Source organism: Haliotis asinina, chromosome 14, assembly GCF_037392515.1.
Source record: "Haliotis asinina isolate JCU_RB_2024 chromosome 14, JCU_Hal_asi_v2, whole genome shotgun sequence".
NCBI lineage: Eukaryota > Metazoa > Mollusca > Gastropoda > Lepetellida > Haliotidae > Haliotis > Haliotis asinina.
In genome coordinates, this window is record NC_090293.1 from 44,321,331 (window position 1) to 44,335,435 (window position 14,105).

The 14,105-nt window shown below is 40.9% G+C and overlaps 1 protein-coding gene across 2 annotated transcripts; it reads left to right on the forward strand.

The window, feature by feature from the left end:
- Positions 1-905: 905 nt before the first annotated feature.
- On the forward strand, positions 906-10,060 carry LOC137262200 (innexin unc-9-like). 2 transcript variants are annotated; one of them, XM_067799995.1, is made up of 2 exons: positions 906-1,032; positions 6,558-10,060. In XM_067799995.1, exon 2 carries the CDS (start codon positions 6,561-6,563, stop codon positions 7,734-7,736), a length of 1,176 nt encoding a protein of 391 aa, XP_067656096.1. In that variant the 5' UTR covers positions 906-1,032; positions 6,558-6,560; the 3' UTR covers positions 7,737-10,060. The 2 variants fall into 2 exon arrangements, with proteins under 2 accessions (XP_067656096.1, XP_067656097.1); XM_067799996.1 differs by lacking the exon at positions 906-1,032 and adding an exon at positions 5,081-5,192.
- The last annotated feature ends 4,045 nt before the right edge of the window (positions 10,061-14,105 follow it).

Below are 14,105 nucleotides of genomic sequence, written 5' to 3' on the forward strand. Positions count from 1 at the left end.
TTCAAACGAGTTATTAACGTGTAGAGTAGGAATGCCTTTCATATTCTCATTCAAATACATTTAGAATGCAGGAAAAACAGTGAAATTGCATTTCAAATACCGTTCGATTTGTTTACACTTCGAACCTTGAAACAGGTATTATCTGCAACAAAATGACGCGAAACGGCTGACCATCTTAGTCACCTCATGAGGTGACCGAATTTTTTGGTCTGAATATAGTCTCCTTGCTTGAAAGTTTTCAACATGTTCAAAACATTCGGACATTTTACACAAATTGACATGAATAGCTGGAATGCATTCGGAAATATTTTCTCATTAGTTCACGCTTCTGACAGAAACGAAGTATCGCGAAAATAATCGAATGAACAGGAAGATCCTCTTATTAACGAGAAAATTATTGAAATTACGAGACAATGCTCGAAACAATCGAAATTATCGAAGCAACGAGACTTGAGAAAATATTTCACGCGTCAAGAGTGGCAGCACTGGGCTTCTGTTCTCATTCAACCGTAACGCCCAAATGCAGGGACCACAACGAAGCTAGGTCCATGCAATGAACGACATATGTGCTCTCTCTTATAATAAACTGCACTTAATTATTGCACAAAATGGCGCGAAATGGCTGACCATCTTAGTCATTTTACGAAATGACTGAAATTTTTAGTCATATTACGAAATGACTGATTTCGTAATCTGACTGTGGGATGTTTAAGTGGGCAATGGAGCGTCAATGGCTTTGTTCGAACACGACACGGGAGGAGAGGGGCGTTACTGCGCAGTATCCCTAAACTGACTCACTGATTTTGCTCAACATATTACGTGAAGCTCTCGCTCTGAGCGACTGTAGATCCATGTCCTATTCGATGTGTGCCCATTATATCTATATATAAGAGTTTGTTTTCCTGGAGTTTTGACGGCCATTTTAGTTGCACGTGGATCGGCCAGCATACAAATACGACTTATTTGCCGAAGTTGGAAATTCTCCGAAGAGCTTCAAGAACCAAGTCGAGACTAAACACCACAGCATAAACGGTAACTGTAATCTATATTTAGTTATATGTATTCTAAGCGATGGCGGTTTCATACTGCCCTATTAAAATCATTATATTTCGTTGTGCTACAAAACCTAGAAAGTTTGGAGATTTCACATTTTCATGTTCCCGCGAACTCCTGACGAAGTTAAACTGCGCCGATGGACAGGTTCATGAAACATGTATAAACCAAGGTAATCAAGTGATAACGCTCAGCCTCGTATGACCTTCCTCGCACAGTGTACGCTCGTGACGTTTAGAGTTGTGAATGAATGGATAATGCTTTTCGCCGGCAATATTTCAGCTATTCGCATTCTGTTTTTTTAATGTATCACTGCTACAGAACATGACTAATATTTCATTCAAATATTACATTTTACGGTAGGCAGGATCCCAACCCCCAACCCTCTCTCTCTCTCTCTCTCTCTCTCTCACACACACACACACACACACACACACACACACATACATACGTGCATACATACCCACTGGTCTGTGGTGAGGATGCGCCTAATTGGCCCTTCTTTCAATAAAACACAAATGCGTTTAGTACCTGGGTCCTATACGATATCTCTGCATTACCACTTCATCTTCATGAGCAATCCCGTTAATGGATATATTAGTATGATTTCTTTTTGTCAAATGGCTTTGCTCAGGTAATGATAACATAGAGAGTGTCAGCGTTGGTTCTTTTAATCTGACAGTATGCTGAGATCCAAAGACGTGTGGTTCGTGTACTTCCTGTGATACATACTTGGCATTTTGTCGACTGTTTGTCCGTAAAGATAGGCGTTAGAACTCATCATCGATAAGTAATCAGTGCCCGTTAGATGCGACTAACGGGATCCGGTGGTCAGGCTTATTGACTTGACTGACCCATATCATCGTATCCCAGTTGTGTAGATCGATGTTCATGCTGTTGATCACTGGGTTGTCTGGTCCAGACATGATTATTTACAGCGTGCCGCCATATAGCTAGGTATGGTTTACAACTAAACTCACTCACGCAAAGTGACATTTATCCGTCTCGGATAACCATACAGAATCACACTCATGCACGTCTACAGTAAAAGCTGTCTAAAGCGGTGCTCGCCGGGACTGAAGAAAAATAGTCCAGTTTAGCCAACATGCCGGGTTGTAGAGTTGATGATACATGCACAAGCCACAGGCGGAACTGATATTTTATGCCGATGTTGACAATTTGTCGGATTGGACAGATGCCATATATTAAACGCGGTGTGACATTAAATCACATATCTTCTGCAGTGTGATCTGAACACACGTCAGTAGGGTCTGCAACTAGATAACGGCACTTAGCGAGACTTTACGTTGCTTGATACTTCTGGTGACAAACAATGTTTCATACCTTTTTGATTGGTCTCATTGTTGACAGAAAGGAACTGATAACCCTTACAGGAATAACAAATTTCCGATATAACCATGCTCAAACCAGCCAACTACTACAACTGTCAACAGTTGTGACAGCTAATCATCCATACACATTTGGTTCAGTGAAGAAAAGTGATATTTGGCGGTCGCACAATTTTGTAAAACCAAACTCAACCACCCACCCACCCCAGTGACTTTTTGCGAAGTAAGCAGCCTCATGGGAACCCAAACATGGTTCAATATAAACGTGTATGCATATTGTCTGACAGTTGAGGCAGAGCGCTGCAAACGAGAGATTCTTCATGTATGGGACATGTCAGTAACTTGATTTCATTAGTATGACATGGATGTCCTAAAATGGACTTCATGTCTCATAAGCATTTTTATCTTATTGATGTTGGAACATTTATGAGTTCTCGTGGCATTTAGGAAGGAACAGCTCTCAAAGACGTTCAAACTCCCCTCCTCCTGCCAAGTCCTACTGTTGATGACTGCAACTCGGAGATGAGTATCTAAGCTGAAAAGGTTTTAAAATTAATAAGATTTTTAAAATACCCCGTAGCATTTTCGTTTCAATTATTGTCTATGTCAGTGAAAAAGTTTACCTGCAACCGAACTCGTCCTTTAGAGATAAACATTGTTATACGTATCTGAAAGATATGTGTTCGCTAAGCGTCGTCATGAAACCAGTCAGCGTGCTACGGCGTCACACGTCAAATGTTTCTTCAACATATGAAAGGCTATGAAAATCGCGTACGATTAAAAGGTGGGAAATATTTTCCGTATTGACCAATGAGAGTCGTTTTCATTCCTGACCAACTCATTATTCCGGGACTAGCCGAATACCGATTACGGAAAGGGGCAAGTAGTGGTGAGTGGGCCTTTTCCTGTTTCCGAGTCAGATTCATGGAAACGGAAACTATTGCTGGTTATCGAAGGGTCGCCAGACGTTCGTTTAAGGTCGAGATTTGTGCTTAAAAACAGTTTTTCTGACCCGTATGATCCTTTGACTCATAAAAATCGATGATTACAGTGAGTGAGTGAATAATACTCCAGCTATATGGCGGAGGTCTATAAGTAAACGAATCTGGACCAGACAATCCAGTGATCAACAACATGAGCATCGATTTGCACAATTGGGAACCGATGGCATGTGTCAACCAAGTCAGTGAACCTGACCACCCGACCCCGTTAGTCGCCTCTTACGACAAGCATCGTCGGCTTTTATGGCAAGCATGGGTTGCTGAAGACTTATTCTAACCTACACGGGTCTCGATGATTAGAATCCACGTTGATTTTATGATGATAACTGCTCTTGAAAAAGAACCCGGGATGTTAAATGTTGAATTCATTGGTGGTTGTGAACATTCAAAATGTTATTTTGTGTGTCTCACACAAGGTCTCTACAGAAAGTAACCTCCATGTGAGTGTGTGACAGAAAGCACTTTCCTCCTCATACCCACTGTCAGCCGCCTGATCCTTTGAAAGGGCAATCTGCTCCATGTAAAGCAGATTCCAACTGAGCCAGGTTATCTGCAGGGGACCTGTTTCGTATTCAGTCATTGCTTATTTCAGTGTGACTGCCTCCTTGGTGTAATGGTTAGGGTGTTCGACCAGATTGTTGGAAAGTCTCGAGTTGTTCGATCACCGGTAGGGTCCAGTATGTCAGTTTTGCGTATGACAGCCAGCACTTTCCTCCTCATACCCACAGTCAGCCGCCTGGTCCTTTGAAGGGATAGTCTAAGTCATTCCTCGTGTAAAGCGGCTTCCACTCAGATTCTAAAGGAGGATCCCTTTGTCGCACAAGACGACCAATCATGTCCCAGATATGCTCCACAAACTTAAGATCATTCAGTTGTGTTATATGTCATGAGATACTTAACTAAGTTCTTTGTGTATATGTTAAAGTCAGATTGTGAAATCAGTCATTTCATGAAATGGCTAAAGATTTCAACCATTTCGGGTCATTTTGTACAACAACAATAAATATATTTCAGTCATTTCATGAAATTTCATTCCATCGATAAGTAGTGGACATTGGTTTTTGAGGTGGCTGCTCTTGGCACAGCAAGTGTCATCTTAGTCGTTTCATGACATGACTGATTTCACAGTCTGGCTATAACATATGCACAAATACCTTAGATATATATAACCACCAATGATGTAAAGACGTGCTTTGACTTTTCGACTGTAATTGAACAATATCATATCGTGAATGTTTACTTTACTCACTTACTTTCACTCACAATTCTTCAATTGGGTCTCTTTATTTGTCTCTTTTGCATTTCTGTAAACAAATGAACGTACCATCCTTTGAAATAATTCTGCTGGAATGCTGTTACTGGACACTACATATAAGCGTCTGTCCATTTGTCAGTTAGTAGGTATTTTGGACATACTAACTCGCCTGGACATTTGACCGCAGAGGAGCGTATCCTCTGTCATAACCTGCCCACCTACGAGGGCACCGAATGACCCTTGGAAACCACTGCAGCTAGTAAACGCATTCTTATACGAAAATGCCGGAAGTATCAATTTGCAATAATTACCCTCTGCAAACTAGTTGATTAGATAAGTAGACATGTATGTATGCATGGTGAGAGCCAACCACCAAGTTCTGCAGCCATTAGCACGCTTGAACAGAACAGTGTCAGACTCTACTATCGTCAGTAGTGGTGAGTACGTGTAGACACCTAGCGCATTCCGTGACGTGACGTCAAACGGATCAGATTCACCGTCACTGCACAAAAAGGACATAGCCACTTCAGCATAGTAAGTGTTGATGTTGTATTGTTTTATTATTTTATTTACGTTTAACAGTGAGTGAGTGACTGAGTTGGGTTTCACGCCGCTTTTAGCAACATTCCAGCAATATCACGGCGGGGACGCCAAAAATGGGCTTCACACATTGTAGCCATGTTGGGAATCGAACCCGGGACTTCGGCGATTCGAGACGAACCACTGGGCTACTCCCCCGTTCCGTGTAGCAATGCATACTTCCACGTATATACACTGCGAAGTGAAACGTTACACGAACTGATGAATATTTAAATATTCATCAGTTCGTGTAACGTTTCACTGTTTCGATTTCTTGTGCTATTTTTATCCCCCGCAACGCGATTTGCGGGGAGTGTTAGAATGGACTCCGTCCGTCCGTCCGTCTGTCAACCCCTCCGTGTGTCCATCCGTCCTTGCACATTTGCCTTCTTAGGAGCATATCTTTCAAACCGTTCAAAAATATTTAATTCAGAATTCCAAAAGTATCAAAAGGCACAAGTACACCACCAGACCTATCTGTGTGTTATGTTTGGTGAAGAAACAGAGAACGGTTTTAGAGTTCTGCTTCCGAAAAAAGCACTACCACAAATTTCAGTCTCAGTCAAACTTAATATCCCCTGCAACGCGTTTTGCATTTAGCGTCCGTCCATGCGTTCGTGCGTCCCTTCGTCCCTGCGTCCGTGCACATTTGCCTGTCCAGATTTTGACTCAGATTGATGGTGATGTGCTTTTTTCTGGAGCAGAACCTTTAAACCGTTCACTGTATCCTTACCAAATTTCGTACATAAACATATCTAGTGTTGACCTGGTGCTTTTTGGAATTCTGATTAAAATATTTTATGTGTTTCCATGGCAACACGGTTGGCTTTAACTTAACTTTGTGGCATTGCTTCTTTATGTGGAAGAACGTAACCTTTCAATAGTCTCCTTTCAGTTTAATACATACACGCCAAATATTCGACATAATCATAACTCGTAGACATATTATTGATGAAGTGTATTTTGTCGTTGCGGGGAATATTGATAACTTGATGTTATGAACCCCCATTCTCCCACCATGATTTAAATATATCTATATTTAACCCCAGCAATTATATTTAGACATTTGACAAAGTTTTAAATATTTAAAACATGTAGCTATTTTATTCTGGAAAACCTGTGTAAAAACATTTATTTATAGGTGTAGCATCATATATTCACCACGCTGTATTTTTACGCCGTGCACCTCTTGACGAATTAACCATCCATACAAACACATGTCGTGTCACACTAAAATGATTTACCCGTATGATAAATGGTAAAGTCGCTGAGACTGTGGATCTTTCCAAGTCGAATGAACAATCTTTTCTTTTGTTTTAGACAATGGCGGGTTTAAGAGCATGGTTTGGACGTGGATTGGATCAGGATTTTGTCGACTCCATGAACAGCTTCTGGACAGTCCTTCTACTAATCGTGTTCTCTGTGGGATCATTCGTTGTACGCTACACAACCACACCCATAAGTTGTTGGAACCCTGCAGAATTCACACAGAACATGCACTCCTACACACAGGAATTGTGTTTTCTTAAGGAAATGTATCACGACAAACCAAAGCTTGATTATGACAGTGATGATCCACCTGCCTCTGTCCCCTCGTACCACCTGTGGATACCACTTATACTCTTCTTCCAAGCCCTGGCTTTCAAAGTACCAAACATCATCTGGAACAGTTGTAAGGACTTGTTTTTTTTCAATATGGAGGAAACAGTGGAATCACTGAAAAGTGTGCAGTTGACCAGTCCTGGGAACTACCAGGCCATGTTCAGTCATGCAGCACGGGTAATTGCAAGTCTGTTGAAAAGAAATCGGTTCACCCTGGCTCTTCTGTACCTGTTTGTGAAGCTCCTCTCGTGTGTCAATCTGATAGCACAGATTATGTTCCTGACAATATACTTCAGACAAAACCTGGCAATCAGGATCGGATCCTCTGCTGGTATTGATATGAACTCCATCATAAAGCCATTGCTAGTCAAAGATGTATTTTGCTATTTTCGAACTCATAGGATGCAGTCGGTTCATAGACATGCAGTACAGTGCACTCTGCCGATCACTGAAATCTATGAGAAGATGTTCATATTCCTGTGGTACTGGGTCTTCCTCCTAGCTGTCATCACCTTCCTTAATCTTGTCCTGTGGGCAGGATTTCTGTTCCTCCCATTCCTAAGAGATAGTAGGATAGCTGCCCATGTCAATGCCGCCAAAGGATCTCGCTCTGGGAAACACCCCATCGCTCGATTCATCAGCGGTTTTCTGGGAACTGATGGAGTACTCGTCTTGTCCATGATCTCTCGGAATTCCAGCGAATTGGTTGCAGCGGATCTCACCCAGCATTTGCACCAGGTGTTTCAGGAGGAAGAGGAATGTGAAAATCAGCGACATCTTTACACAGGAAAACCCGATGGAGGCGACGTCACTGAAGCAGCGAAAACGGAAGTGGCTCTACTGATGCATGATCTACCCTCTGGTGATGAAAATCCAGAGAAAAAAATGACTGTGTGACAGCAGAGCTGATGCTGCTTGCATTGAACTTACTCTGGAAAGTGGAGAATCTCAAACATATTTCGTGGTTATCTCTGGGTATTCAGTCTGTACGCCTCTGTCATTGAAACAGTGATGAAAATCTGTCTTTTTTATGTATTATAGGGATCATCCTATTAAGCCATGGGAATATGAACAGGAATGTCATTGTATATGGCCCTCTGATCACATGCAAGAGCGGATATAGTGTGGGGGTGGGTAGAGTGTAATCATTCTGTTTTTAGTATTTTACTGCTTTTCCTCTTCACTGTATTCACCATTCTCAAACGTCTACTGTGGGCAGGATATCTCTAAAGAATGGCAGGATAGCTGCCCACTTTAAAGCTGCCAAAGGATCTCGTCCCGACGAGCACTCAATAATTCGATTCATCAGCAGTTTGCTGGAAACGGATGTAGTGCTTGTCTTGTCCATGATCTCATGGAATTCCAGTGAGCTGGTTTCTCTGAAGCCCACTCAGAATTTGTTCCAGACGTTTCAGGAGGAAGAATATCATGCTCAGAAGGTGTCTCTGCTGTCTAACTGGAAAAACATGAATTGAAGCAGCTTTATCAATTAATGATCTGTGACTGAATTTCCGGAGAAATTGCAGATTACCAACATTGTATATTTGATTGTGCTAAGTAGTGTTTTAGTGAAGTACATAATGCTTTGGAGATGAACTTTTGAAACTAAGCTTCTTTTAAATTTGAAACACGGTTGAGAAACAGGTTGTTACAATTACCAAAAATTCTGCATTTACTTGTTTGAACTCTTCATCATTGCAAAGTAATTTGAAGTTCCTACTGGCAATATATTCCCTTCGGGTTCACTCTGTTTAGACAGCTAATACTCTCTTAAGGGAAATTGTGGTTTTACGGTAGCTCCGTTTAGCTGTCATAGTATAAATGTGGAGATACAGGTGGATGGGTGGGTCTGAGTGCATTCATCACCAGACCTCAACAGAGCGTTCCTGCACTCAAAGAGTACTTTCTGCAAATTCTGAACTGCATTTCATACTCTTCTACTTGTTCGCATCTACCCGAGGCAAGTGTGCTGACTAGCCCACGCCACTTTTATCTTTACCCCTTACCAATTGTTCTGTGCCATTATAGGATAGGATTACCACTGATATCAGAAGTCCTTTTAGAACTTCTAAATCAAGTAGTGCAATGTGGAAGCGTGGCAGCTGACATAGGTACAACCTTTGCAAATAGAATTTGCACGGTTTCCATTCCGGATTTTAGTGAATACAAATACGTTTTCACTCACCTTGCGTGCATTGCAAAGATTCGAGTTCAGAAGCCATCGTGATATAGTCACAATTGTAAGGTCGATATTTCAGATATTTGTTATTAGTGTGGAAAGAGGTTTGTTGCTGCTATTTCCCATTAGAACACATTCATGCATATTGTTATAAATTTGACTTTGTGGTACTATTTTCATACCAACCCTGATGAGCGTTTCATGTTACCTAATACTTATACTGCCTCTATTAGATAGAGCGACTAAGCAATGATCATGTTTGATGGGATAATTTTGACTTTGTGGAGTTCAACCTCTTCGTAATGCCTTGTTGTATTATTTATTGCCTTGTTTTGTCTGCGGGGCAATGGTGTTACGAATTCTGTCAAGGCGTTCGGTCTTGTGCTTAGTGCCTGGGTGCTTAGAGTGCTTAATGACTGATTCCTGAGTTTCTAGGACTTAGTCCTGCCCTACAGTGAAGCACACATGTTGTCTCATCTTAGGCAAGTGAGTTTGCTCAAACTTGCATCTGTTCACCCAGCAGTGAATGGCTACCCGGTGGGATAAGGTATATGAATGATAACCTTTTGGCGCTTGTCTGACAGCTTGGGTTATTCTGGGTTATGATGTCTTAGCGCTTTGAGCATGCCCATGTGCGTGGATACAAGCACCTAATAAATATTCATTATTATGTTTCATATATAGTATGCAGCAGAGTGGACTCAGGTGATCCTGGCACAGTCAGGTTGGTGAGACTCATCATCACCCTTTGCCATGTCAAAAGGGACAGGAAGTACAATGATCTGTATCAGCTTATACTCTTTATAAAAAATAAACAAGACCAGATTTGCTGGCTGAGACTCTTCTGAGGCAGTATATCGGCCTATTCAAAAGAAGTTTAAATGTCAGAGCCATGTCGGTGTCAACCTGCAGCTTTCATTACAAACATTTGCTAACAAATTTGCTAACCTGCAAATGCTAAAGTTGGTGCTTAAGCAATGGATTTTGATCACAATAAGTTAATAAAGACTATCTTGTCATGAATAAACCTTTCCTTTAAAAACCCCTCGTTTTGTCGTGTTTTGTTGTAGTTTGTTGTTTATAAGGAAATAACCGAATATGCCCCTGAGAGCTTTATAAACGTTGGGGTTTGTATGCAAAATAGGTGCTTTAATTTTATGTTGTTATCTTCTTGTGGAATATGTCACGAGTCAAAAGCATCCAATTACAAACGTGCTCTGTTTGGTCGATAAGACACCACGGAGTCTATTATTTAGACACGAGTTGAATCAACGTCTTCTGGACCTAGAGGCTGATGGGTACTAGAAGTCCAGTGTCTACCTGAGGCTAAGGGGAATAGATTTTCTGATGGGATTTGGGGAAGATTTCAGTAGTAAAACAGAAACCTCTTTTGGACTAGTCAGAATCAAACGATCGTCAATGTAGTATGTCTGGTTTGTGCTTATTTTACATCATTCAAAGTTTCTTTACTTGCACTAAACTACTTCCTTTCAGTACATTAGATTCACAAAAATAAATTAACAGTATTTGGAGTTATGGATCGGAAATGAAAGGTGAGTCAGATATGTCCTTTCCGTCTCCTTTTACGGGACTACCTACATGTTCCAGTGGAGAAAACGAAACGTAAGAGTGAAAGACTGGCTGTCATTCCCAGCTGTGTCCTACCAAAATGTTGTTAAATGTGTGACTTGCCTTTACCCTGGATGACCCATGGTCAGTTTGCTGTGTATGTGTAGTGTTGTCATGTTGAAGCTATGTAGACCTGGGTCAGATGTTGTCTTCAACAACTCATGCTTGTCACAAGAAGTAATGCATGAGATCGGGTAGTCAGGCAGGCAGATTTGGTTGATGGTCGGTCATTGCGTCTCGTAAAATGACGACGATGATGCCAGTAACTGGAACTACAGACTTCAGTGATCACAGAACAAAACCCAGGTTATTCTTGTCCTCTCAATAAACCCTGTTAAACAATCAGTCAATCTTTACAATAACTGGGTTAATTAATCAGGCAATGTACACAGTGCCTGAATATTTTCGACAATGTACACAATGACTTAGTGAATCTGGCAATGTACAAATTGACTGGTTATTTCAGTCATTGTACACATTTCCTAATTGTAGACATTGACTGTAACATAAAAAGTGGCTCATTTCTTCAAACGGGCAGTTGAATTAGTCGATATTCAATCTTTATGTAATCGGTGAAGATAGTGAAAGTTAGGCATGGAATTTGGGCAAACCATTCAAGACGGTTCAAAGAGACCTTCAGTCAAAGAGATCTTTTGATCTTCCATACCTCTTGTACCTTAAACCCAGTATACAGTAACTTGTGTTCAGCCATTCTGTATACGAGTTAGCGTCTGCAGTGCAATATATCAAATTGAATTGAATTGAATTGGTAATTCCTTTTGTAAAGGCGATGAAGAGACTCATTTGAGTCACTTGGGAGTAGCACAAGTAGATCACGGTTCTCACCTTCTAGAGAACATATGGTAATATCGCTGTTTTGTTGGTGATTCACAAATACACTCTCATGACATTGTCAGAATTATACTATCGACTGTTTTGAGCAGATTCTAATGGATGTGGAAAGGGCTTTGTTGGTTTTACATGCACATGATTGGTTTCTTGAACTTGTTGCTGAAAATCAACTTTTTGACTGGAGTAGTTTAAGGATCAAACTTAACTCGCTCGCACTTAACTTTAATGATTCTTGTTTTGTTCAGCCGTGGTCTGTGGAAACCCTGCGTCAGCATTCAAAACGTCCAAAATGGTTGATTTATGAGTCGACAGAGTTTGGCAATAGGATATTTTTAACGTGTTTGACTCAGTTTCCATATTCTACAAGAAACTTCAGTTTCTTGACTTTGTGCTGTTCATTATGACTGCAATATACAAGCAGGATTCGCATAAAGATAAAATCACATAGATCATGGACTGTGTCTTTGCTTGAGGACAGAAACACCTAATGCCACATAAAAGCAACAATGCGTGTGTTGAAAGGTTAAGAACTAGCAGTATCTCCACACAGAAGAGTCGAAAAGTGGTGCTGTCTTTGCTTAAGCACCAAGAGGCATTGTAGGATCTGTCCCCTAATGCCAGACCTCCGGAGAGAGCGCCAGTTAAGTGACACCAGAACTCGTGTGTACAGTGAAGTAGATTGCTCTAAAATTCTATATAAGTCAAATGCCAAAACCCAAGGCGTTTCTAGTGATTTTATACATATATCAGAATATGTCAGTGCAAGAATCTTTGGTTCCGACAATTTTGGACACATGTGACCAGAGAAACATTGTACTACTGACGCAGTCGACACCGACATGTTTGGGCACTGGAGTATAATTAGGAACTCTTAAACAAGCCCCTGCATGTAACTCCCATACATTCGATCACTTTGTTGATCAGCTGACCTGTTAAGGTCTTTTTGGATTAGTTGTCACAGTTACAACGCAGTTATTCGCTCATTTCCCTTCTCCCTCTCCCTCACCTTCTCTCAGACCCGTGAAGGTTCCGGGGTAGAATAGGCCTTCAGCAACCCATGCTTGTCATAATGGGCGACGTTGCTTGTCGTAAGAGGCGACTATCGGGTGGTGAGTTTACCGAGCTGCACTCGGCAATATTCTAGCTATATGGCGGCGGTCTGTAAATAATCGTGTCTTGACGAGACAATCCAGTGATCAACAGCATGAGCATCTATTTGCACAACTGGAAACCGATGTCAACGAAGTCCGCAAGTCTGACAACCCGATCCCGTTAGTCGCCTCTTACGACAAGCATCGTCGGCATCTCGTGGCAAGCATGGCTTGCTGAAACCTGTTCTACCCCGGATCTTCGCCGGTCTTTCGTTGCAATAGTTCGGTACGGTGAGGAGCAAGCGACCATTGCCAGCAGTCATGTAGGAATAGAAAGGCCATTACACCTGACCACTTGTACAAACCAACTTGTGGTCAAAACTCCGAATGGGTGCCATGGTCTCAATGTTCACCTTCAGTTTTACTCAAGGGAGGTAACGGAAATGAGTGGGTGAGTTTAGTATTACGCCGCACTCAGTAATATTCCAGCTATATGGCGGCGGTCTGTAAATAATCGTGTCTTGTAAAAAAAATAGGTATTATTTACCGATATCATATTTCCTGACTTTAAATTAAATTAATTTGTCTTGACTTCACTATATCGACCAGAAGCCATTTTGTTCATTAAAGAGTGACACGCAAACTTATTTTCCGCCTTTATATATACACTGCATTTTTTTCCAGTACATGTCGAGCTGACCGACATGCTGTAGAAGGTACATATACAGGAAATGAAAAAGGTGCACTTTTAGGTAGATTCTTCGAACTACTTCTGATTTGTACCAAACATGGTCCTCTTAAGGCGACTCTTGTTCCATGAAAAGTTCATATGCCCACCAAGTCATAGATACTCACATTGACGTCGGCAGAACGTGTGAAAACTTGGAAACACAAGAATCAAGTATTTCTGTCATCCAAAGTATACAAAAATGTTACTATAAACAACGTATTAACATAACATGGAGGCTGACATTATTATAACTCATTTCAATTACTCGGAATGCCCTATTAAATACTGACTAATTGTTAATAATACTAACTAATTAATTATAATGTCATCGTAAACACAGCTTAACAAGGCCACATGTGCTTTATTTCTCTTGGAGTGCACATTCCAAGTTTGATCACCTTATCCGTGTCTTTAAGGATGCCTCGCAGAGTTTTGAGCTAAATTTAGACGTGTCATATTTAACCCTTTCTTTGTGAAAGTTGTTCTGGCGAGTGAAGGGTCTAGAATAACAAGTGTTAAATATTTTATACGTTTATACTTAATTCTGCAACGAGTTTTGCCTTTAACAAATACGTTCAAATTGAAATCGTACTCCACAGATGATATTTCCCCCGAAACTATATAGCTAATTTGAGCTTCATTAGAGATGTGTGTATGTACATGCGCTATGTATTCCCACACATACTATGTTTATACGAAGTACACTGAAAACGCAACACCAAGTTCAAATTGAAATTACAAGAAAATGTGAACTATGTGAACTAAATATATTTTAAGGCCAATAA